Genomic DNA, 9,343 nt, shown 5'->3' on the forward strand with positions numbered 1-9,343 from the left:
ATGAAAATTTCAGCTGAAAGAAATAACTTATTTTAACACCAAACAAGTGATTAAGTACTTCATGTGTTTGGATCTCAGTAGATTTTTCTGACATTACTGCATGTGTGACAACAATTAACTTTCATAATCCATTATAAACGTGCTTAACACGTGCAATAAAAATACAGTTACACCAAAATTAAAATTTTTTCATTAGCTGTGTTAGTTTGTAAAGAAATCTCATGTGATTTAACAATTTAATTGATTGTCATTAGCTTATTATTCATATTTTTTTTGAATAAAAACACAAACCCACAGAAATTATTCATTTAAAAAGCCATCCAAACTTTTATTTGTTTAAAAAAACACAACCATGCTTTCTAAGACATTTTAATAAACATTTCACAATCATTTAACAAACCATCATAAAAAATCTTTATCATTTACATTCTGAAGACAGACAAAGTCTGTTCATTTAGTTCTAAATTACACTTTTATTCAAGCTTCAAGCCTACTTGATGGCATCAGATGATTTAAGTATGATCAGTGCTAAAACAGCAAAGGATAGAGAAATGTCGAGACCCGACTGCTTTTGATCGTCATCAATCACTGTTGCATCTGCAGTGACCCTCAGTAGCTTGAGTTTTGGATGATGATCTTCTGAGCCACCTCAATCTTGTAATCATTGATACCTGAGGGAAAAAGCAAAACTTTGTTTATTTATTTTATATTTGTTTTTTTTAAATTGATTTATTTGTGCAGGGACAATACACATTAATCAACAACAACATTTACACATTGCTGTAAATGCACCAGCATTAGCATTAGCAATTTTAACCAAAGTGAAATTGTAGCAGCAGAAAAGAAGAAGAGAATGCTCTATTAATGAGACAATCACTATATGTGTATGTGAGTCCTCACCCTCAGTGAGTGCAGTGCCATCAGAGGAGAGGTGCCAGTATCTGCGATCGCTCTGTCTGGCCTGCTCTCCGTTCACCATACTTAAGAAAGGCCCCCACAGGCTGGACTCTTTCTCAAACCTGCAAACCAAATATTACTTAATATTGACAATCACACAAGATTTCAAAGGAGCTATGAAAAGAAATACACACAGACACATTATATGAACTCACGTGAAGCCAACATCTTTTCCACTGAGCAGTTCAAGGGCCTGCAGCAGAGAGCTGCCCTTTGGCACCTTCACAGAGTACAGAGCAGCTGCTCCACTGGCCGTCACCACCTCCACCATCACAGCCACTTCGGTCTTGCTTGGTAAAACCACCACAGGATCTACGGGCTCCAGCACCAGAGTGTCTGTAAGAACACACACACTGTGAAAACACAACCAGAAACAACGGTGACCACAGGGGGCAGACATAACGCTGCACGTACCATCCTCATTGCGGCACTCCTTGCTTTTAACTGACAGGTAGGATTTCTTCTGCAGAGCTGGCAGGATCTGAGATACAGCCATGGGGTTGTGGTACGTGTTGCCTCTGGCACCTGTCCTCATGGCCTCCATTGAGGCAGCACAGTCTGCAATATGGGTGCCCATTGCCAATAAGGCCTGGAACACAACAAATGAGAACATTTAAACTGAGAAAATTTTGTTTCATGCAGTGAAAGAGATAAAGGGAGCTGGACAAAAAATAAGGAAAAGGATCCTTACTTGCACTGCGAGGCCTGTGCTGAACTCATTGCCTATATGACCGTCGTTCCGTCGAGCGGCCAAGAGCTTCTCCTTAATCTTGCTGAGAGCTGTGTCGAGCTCAGCAGCATTCTGCACATGAGAACCAGAGTCCTTTACACACTGGAGCGCCATTCCAGCCATGGCGTAGGTGTCTAAAGAGAGAATGAAGATGAAATGTGTCATTTAACATACAGAGGGAGAGATTAATTTTAAGTATAAGAAAATCTGAAGAGCTGTTACCAAGTGTGGTTACTGGATTCCTTTCAAAGTCCAAGTCGAGTTGCAAGTCTTTTGATTTTGTCAAGGCGTGGCTTAAGTAATTTAATTTGTGACTCAGGGCCAAGTCATTTGACTCGAGTCCACACCTCTGGAGATGACCCACTAGTAAAATTTATCTCAGGTAGCTAATGTGTTTAAAATATGTCTCTAAATGGAATGCAACATCACACAGCACAGGTTTTATCTTTCACACTGTCGCACTCCACCATAGACAGTTTGCAGTCCTATATCTTAGTCCACAGTATGAGTGTTGTGTAAACTATCATAGGGCAATTCATTGATCATTTTTACCATTAGGTTTGCCTGCACATCTTCTATTTAATCATAGAATAAGAAAACATTTAGGCAGGTTAAACTCACCAGTACTCTCGGAGTCTCCATGTTTGAAGTGCTCATTTTCTACCGCCTTGATGAGCTTGTTGCTGACATGGTTGTTGACCCTGATGCCACTCGCGCAAAGAGCAAGCACACCCAGAGAGTACTGGTAATAGTTGGTCAAAGGGCGGTGGCTGACTGTGCAAAGGAGAGGAGAAATAAAAGAAACCAAATTATGGTCAAACATGACTTGACAGTGATGTTCAAGAGATTGAAATGTATTCTAAGTTCTTCTTATTTCAGTTTCAATGGAATTAGTTAATAGTTGCTCTTATGACTAATTTCAAAACTGAAATAAAATGTTTAAGTCATAAAGAAAATAACATGCATTGAAATTAGCTGTTTGTTGTAATTTTACACTTTCAAATACATTTTCTTGGATTTCTTTTCCAAAGAAATATCCTCACTAGACAAACTTTGAACTCATTTTGTAACAGGATGTAAAACAGGATGGTGAACACTTTTTATGACAACCGTTGGCCTCCAAAAAGGTCAAAGGAAAACTTACAGGCAATGTGCTCTTTTTCTTGCTCCATCTGATTCTTCAGGTGTGTCAGCAGCTTCTCGCTCTTCTCACTGACAGTGAAGGTGACTGTGTTGAGGTCATGGCAGGAGGACTTCAAAGCCAGAGTGTACAGCGCCAAGAGGCCGACCACAGACTGGCTGTTAGAGAGAGAGCTAAGGAACACCAGGGGAGAAGATCAGATTAATGGACATAATGATCTGAAATAGCGAGACATCTTTTTGTGTCAGACAGTGAAATACCTCTGAAGGTCATTGTGCAAATCATTTTTCAGTTTATTCAGGTGTTCATTCTCCTTGGCGAGGTTGTGGTTATCAGAAAGCCGTAAAGCCAAGTGGACACTGGGATTGGGGAGTCCTTCCTGTGTCTCCAGAGAGCGGAGGAGATTCTTATTGAGTGTTAGGTGCAGCTCTCTGTTGGATCCTTCAGTATCTGGATTCAAATATTAAAAGAAAAAAAAATGTTTTTCAGAAATTTTGATCACAGACGTAAAAATATTTCAGTAACATTCTCTTGCTGACATCAACTTGAACTTTCAGAGCATTGCGACATCAAAACTGTAGCATCAGCAGTCACAACAAGAGGAAACAAAGACTGAGGAGACGTCTGTCTTTGCTAAAAGAAGAGTCATTGCTGTTCAAGATCCAAATATCTCAATGTCTGTCCTGAATCAAAAAGGTGTCGACATTTTCTGTGATTTGCCAATTACACAACTTTTGTCAATAAGCAAGATGAAGGCCATTCAGATTCATGAAGTGGGTAATTGCAAAATAAGTGAATGTCCAGACCAGTGACTCAGTGTTTTTGTAAACTGGGTTATTCCTAGAGTTCAAATTAACTAAGAGTAGTCCGAGTTTTTTAATGATTGGTGATAAATGGATTACAAAAAGAAAAAAAACTTACCACATGGTTTACCAGAGACAAAAGCCAGGAGGCCTGTGACTATGACCAAAGACAGCATTCTGGGCAGCCTGTTAGCTAACACAATCAGTGGAAATAAATCAATATATTCGCCTGAAACGAAAGAAGGCCTACTGTAAAATTGTAAGATAAAAAACTATTAGTGTAAAAGTATTTGCGTATTTGAGGAAGGCAGGTATACAGATATCTAAGAATAAAATAATATGATTGCAGTATACCTTTGGATTAACGTAAGATGCATAACAGACAACACAGCGATGTTAGGTTAGTAAATAATATAATGTCGTGTTTATAATAAGCTATTATGGCAGCTGTTTGGTTAATAGCTTGTAAGCCTGTAACATTTTTGCAGTAAGCGCATTGTCTTACCTCCTCAAAGAGAGGGTGACTCCAGTGTGGAGATTAACAGCTGAGTGAGGACAGAGGCAGAGACAACAGCTTCTAGTATTTCACTGTCACATGACTCGTTATTTGAGATGACACTGCCATGAGAAAAGCAAGACGGCCCCTTTAAACCACACGAGCCAGGTCCGGTGACTGTAAACAGGGGGTTGGAGGGAACCATCTTGTCAACGTATATACTCTTTGGCAAAAACGAACGTACAAAGACGACTCGGGTGTCCATCTTGCTTTACACAAACTGACGTTGGACTGAGGGTCGGAAACTGACATTTTAATTTAAGCTAGTTAACGTGGTGTCGGTGCTTCAATAAAAACGCCCCTTCGTTAACTTTGTTCCTGTTTCTCGCCAAGTGTTCAACGCAAACGTGAGTCGGTTTACAAATACTACAATTGCGGTTTACAAAACTACAACTCCCACAATTCCCCCAATGTAACATACGCACTTTCTAGAATCCTGACGACTCTTCTGGCGCGACTCACTTTTTCAGAGTAACTAAGCTAAGCCAGCCCACCATTCAAGCAGTTCACGCCACAGAGCCCTTTAACGTGGGAGCTGTGTGTGTCCACAGGTTGTATCGACATTAAGTTAGCATGACTTGAGCGTGTAAAGCCTGTTGCTTCGTGCTAACGGGATTATTTCAACGGGAAACGATGTGACCTGACGGAGACGAGCTAACGTCAAACAACAACAAAAACACGAAGGGGCAGGGCAGCTGCACAGGTCTGTCCCTGACGCTGTTAACGTTATGTGTCTGGGTTACTTATTCAAAGTTGTTCATCAGAGTTATAACGTTAATATGTCATAATAATAGGTAGTTTTATCAGCCATGTCATATTAAGGTTTAGTGTAACAGTGGCGTTGTAGCTAGCTTAGACAGTCAGCCAGCTGTCCTTGTGTAAACTTGTGCGTCATGTTGGTTTATAGAGAATCATCTTATCAGCTCGTCTGATTGATATCAATGCTCATTTCCCACATCAGATCTCTCTGTAGTTACCTTCTTGTCCCTTCAAATCATCTCACCGACTGGACCACCATGCACCACCCCGCTCCCACTAGCAGTGAAGTGGGGTTTCTGCCAGACATGTACTCATTTTCAGGCCCCACAAGCCTTCCTGAGTTTAACCTCGGCTCTCCAAGTACGTCTGGAGATCTGCAGAGAGCAACTCTCTCCAACAGGTATGTAGCTGATTATTTAGAGGGTGTAAATCCCCTCCACACATTTGTCATAAATGCACTTGAGATGGCTTTTCAATCCTAACCTGACATTGTCTTATCTTCTGGTGTGACACATCTGTCTCTCTGTCCGACAGCAGCTGGGAGACACGATGCCTCAGGAAGCACAGGAGGAGAGTTGATGATGAGTAAGTGAAAGAGACACACTCAGAGTTTCACTTAACATTTGGCAATGCTGGGAATAGTCACATATTAGTGTTGAGACAAATCTGTTTCCCCAGGGGATGCAGTGCTAAGAGGAGGAGGTTAATGTTAGAGGCAGAGGAGGACATTTTAGAGACCTCAAACACAAGCACTCATCGTGACTGGCTGACAGCGAACAGCTGCCCGCCCCTGTCTGCCCAGCATGCCAGCCCTGCACTTCCACAGCCCTGCACAGCGCCTCAGCCTTTGACTTTGCCGCAGCCCTCCACTGCTGCATCCCGACCCGAGACAGAGAGCTCCTGCATGGAGATAGAGGCAGCTCAGAGGAAACTGCAGGAGATCGAAGACAGGTATGCAACTTGCAGGGTGTGGGAAAAAAGTTACAAAAACTGTTGACTACTGTCATGTTAGAATTAGACTTCAAACTCACAACTTATAACCAAAAATATCTATCTATCTATCCTTGGACATCTTGTGCTGACAGAGGGTACACTGCTTATATGGTTAAATGCTGTTGTGCTGTTGAATGCACTAATTAATTCAGGTGTACATTGTCACAGTCAATTGTAAGTGAAAGAGAAGCAGTACATTCTTTTTATTCTGTTCAGGGTCACGGGGGGCTTGAGTTTATTCCAACATGCATGTAGTGAGAGGAGGGGTACACTCTGGAAAGGTCACAATCTATTACATATCAGAGTATACCCCAAAGTGACTTTGATTAAACAGACTAATCCTGTTTAAAATAGAACCAGGCGAACAGGCTCTTATTTGCTGTAAAGGTTTGTTTAGTGTGAGCTGTATACCTGTGCCATAATTCAATAGTATCATTTTTTGTCTGGCCTGTTCTGTATCAAGATATCATGGGTCACGGCTCACGGTATTAGGTTTTTGTTTTAAAGAAGTACTTGATTGATGATTTTGAACACTTAAAAGATATACTGTGCAGGATTGTCCTAAAAAACAATATATAGACTCATGCAGGAGTATTCTCTCCACCAGATGTGTGGCGGTGTATTTTTCTGCAGAGACTCTGCCCTCTACATGTATTTTCTTATTTTCTGCGTTCGTAACGTTTATGGGTTAGGTCGGGGCTTTATTAAAAAAAGGTAGCAACCAGGTGCCCAACTGTAAGTGGCAGTCATCCAGGAGACACAGCTTGAGGAAAAATTGCAAATATAGGGAGGCGGGATGCCAAATGAGTGAACCTGGCATTGGCTTTTACTTTCACTGACTGGCATGTTCACAAACAGTAACCGACAGTCCTGCATAGTATATATAACTATTATTACTATTGTATTGTATTGTACTATTACAACTATTATTAATAACCAGTATCAAGTGAATGCTGTCTTGCTTTGATAATTATCTTGTAATTAATTTGTTCATGTCAACCACACCTTTATAAACATATACAGTATATGTCAGGCAGCTTTGTTTCTGCCAGTTTTCAAATACAGTCCACAGACTATCCGGTATTTTCAGTTGCATCCACCTTTACATAGCTGAGATATTTGCTGGTTTCCCTTCTGGTACTGCAGCTCTCAACATTTAGCCACAACGGGTTTGTTTCGCCGTTCAGTGGTGGTGACGGCTTTAGGGGTTGTATCACATGACAAGGTGGTAACAACATATACTTTACCTTCTATTGCCTCAAGTAAGTACTGCAACTTTTATGTGTCACAGAATAACGCTGGAGGATGACGATGAGGATGAAGATCTGGATGTAGAGCCTGCACAGAGACGGCCAGTGTTGGTGATCTCAGACAGTTTGAAGGAGGGTCTGCAGCGCGGCATCAGCGACATCCTACCACACACAGTAGCCCAGTCTGTGTATGTTCTCCTGATTCTGTTATTTGAACATTTAGTGTCTTATGAATCTTCCTCTTTGAGAAGCTGTCAACAATTTCTTTCCTCTGTGTTTATTTTGGTCTCACCTACTTCTTCTTCACCCCTTTAGGAGCCATTCCTGCATGGAGTTGGTGTTGTGGCGGCCACCAGATGATCCCTTCTGTCGGAAGCGAAAGGGCTCATTACAGAAACAGCGTAAACAACAGACAGTACCACGGCAACCCCCGACTCCATGTCCATCTCCCACCCCCCACAGCCCCTCCAGTCCACCCTCAGACACACACTCTTCTCCGTACAGCTTTCCTGTGGCCCCCAGCTCTGGAGAGGAAGACATGGAAATGTAAAGGTGCTTAATGACCTTAAAAAAAAGACATGCCAAAGTAAAAGACTTGAAATGTAGTCGCACAAAAGACTATAAAAGGACTCCGAACCACTTAAAGTTGGTCAGTTTGGCAAGGCATGTTAGTGTTACATGAATATTGTGCTGTTTTGGACAGTTTGTGAAACACATCTTTTACTTTACGGTTATTTAGTTAAAGGTTTTTTGACTATAATCTTGAGCAACCATATGTAAAACATAACAGCGCTGACTGAATTAATCAGTTTCATTTATTTAAATCTCCAATATTACTGTCACAATCTGAAGACTTTGAAAAGGTCTATAAACAGCCTTACATAACCAGTTTTGTATGACTTACAGAATTAACCTTTGCCATTAGAAACAAAATAATTTGTACATAATTTTGCCAAAGCCTGCCAACAAAACACTGATGTACTGTAAATACAATGTTCTTTGTTAAACATCAATGTCTGAATTTTGTACAGTTTTTATGCCCATCTTCTGGGCATCAATAACAGGACACAAAATGCTGTTCCTGTGTGTTCACATTTACTCAGCATGCCTTTCTGCTTGCTGTTGTACTTGTTGTGGTAGAAAGGTTCTCTTCCTATAGTGCTTAGCAAGTACGCTATCTTTTCGCTTTGAGAAATTCGTAAAGAAGTCATGGAAATGCACTTTTTATGATTTGATTGTATTTTCATGTATACAATACCAGAATTTCAACCAGCCATTGAGTGTTGTTAATTTTTATTTGTTTTTAAATAAACTTATACATTGTCCATAGAGATTCTGCTTTGCCTACTCATTACATAGAGTATAGCCCAATTTTCACTGAACAGTACAGTACAGTACAGTTGAGTTTGGTACACTTTTTTTTTCCATTTCCACTGTGAAAAGTTGTGCATGGTACAGATGGAACCGTTTAGTACCATCCCCATTTTTGGTCCCCTCTCTGTTGGGGTACCTAGCACACAGATCTGGTACTAAAAGGTGGAGCTGTGAACACTGCAGTCCGTTGATTGGTCGATAGCAGACAGACACTGCTCAGGGCTGAGGTTTATGTAACTGCTGTTCATAACATGGAGAGTTACATATATTAGTGAACTGTAATTATAAAGTGAAAGGATGTTTTGCTGTCTCTTGTAGCAGCTGTGGTCTGAGAAAAAAAATTCACTGGGCCGACTGTCTCCAATTTTTAAGGTGGAATGTTTACTTGTCATGTTGCTCAATGTATGAGGTGACGATGTGAATCCATCAGCACACCTTAAATTTCAATGTGACACCTTTGACCACTCCATTAGTTTGTATTGTCTCTCTTGGATGACCTACGCTTTTACTAATTTCGACCAGGTTATGTGAACAGCATATATTCTAACTCGGAGAACAAAAAAGCATTGCAGAGCATCGTTCCTGTGAGCCACACTAAACTAAACTTGAGCTTAAGGACTAAATGCACAAACCCACTATTTTTAAATATCCCATGGTGAAAGACTCTCACTGCAGCCTGTTTATTTTGTTCTGAAAATGTCGGCGTGCAACCTTGTTCAGTGGACGATAAATGAAGTGTAGACTGATGGACTGAAGGACGAAATACAGTGAGTGATGGAT

At 40.8% G+C, this 9,343-nt stretch overlaps 2 protein-coding genes across 5 annotated transcripts; one reads left to right on the forward strand and one right to left on the reverse strand.

Moving 5' to 3' along the window:
• Positions 1–303: 303 nt before the first annotated feature.
• On the reverse strand, positions 304–4,259 carry tcn2 (transcobalamin II). Of its 3 annotated transcripts, none has more exons than XM_033618825.2 (10): positions 4,137–4,259; positions 3,750–3,824; positions 3,089–3,278; positions 2,832–3,001; positions 2,309–2,461; positions 1,649–1,821; positions 1,372–1,546; positions 1,113–1,293; positions 901–1,019; positions 304–671 (listed from the first exon to the last, which is right to left on the reverse strand). In XM_033618825.2, the coding sequence occupies exons 2-10, from the start codon at positions 3,805–3,807 to the stop codon at positions 610–612; spliced, it is 1,281 nt and encodes a 426-aa protein (XP_033474716.1). In that variant the 5' UTR covers positions 3,808–3,824; positions 4,137–4,259; the 3' UTR covers positions 304–609. The 3 variants fall into 3 exon arrangements, with proteins under 3 accessions (XP_033474716.1, XP_078026833.1, XP_078026834.1); XM_078170707.1 differs by having other exon boundaries at positions 3,750–3,860; positions 4,137–4,258; XM_078170708.1 differs by having other exon boundaries at positions 3,750–3,817; positions 4,137–4,223.
• A 344-nt stretch (positions 4,260–4,603) lies between these two features.
• Positions 4,604–8,516, forward strand: ccdc117 (coiled-coil domain containing 117). 2 transcript variants are annotated; one of them, XM_033618809.2, is made up of 6 exons: positions 4,604–4,890; positions 5,149–5,346; positions 5,481–5,531; positions 5,625–5,897; positions 7,231–7,377; positions 7,505–8,516. In XM_033618809.2, the coding sequence occupies exons 2-6, from the start codon at positions 5,204–5,206 to the stop codon at positions 7,737–7,739; spliced, it is 849 nt and encodes a 282-aa protein (XP_033474700.2). In that variant the 5' UTR covers positions 4,604–4,890; positions 5,149–5,203; the 3' UTR covers positions 7,740–8,516. The 2 variants fall into 2 exon arrangements, with proteins under 2 accessions (XP_033474700.2, XP_033474701.2); XM_033618810.2 differs by having other exon boundaries at positions 5,484–5,531.
• Positions 8,517–9,343: the final 827 nt, after the last annotated feature.

The sequence above is a fragment of the Epinephelus lanceolatus genome, chromosome 9 (assembly GCF_041903045.1).
Source record: "Epinephelus lanceolatus isolate andai-2023 chromosome 9, ASM4190304v1, whole genome shotgun sequence".
NCBI classification, from domain to species: domain Eukaryota; kingdom Metazoa; phylum Chordata; class Actinopteri; order Perciformes; family Serranidae; genus Epinephelus; species Epinephelus lanceolatus.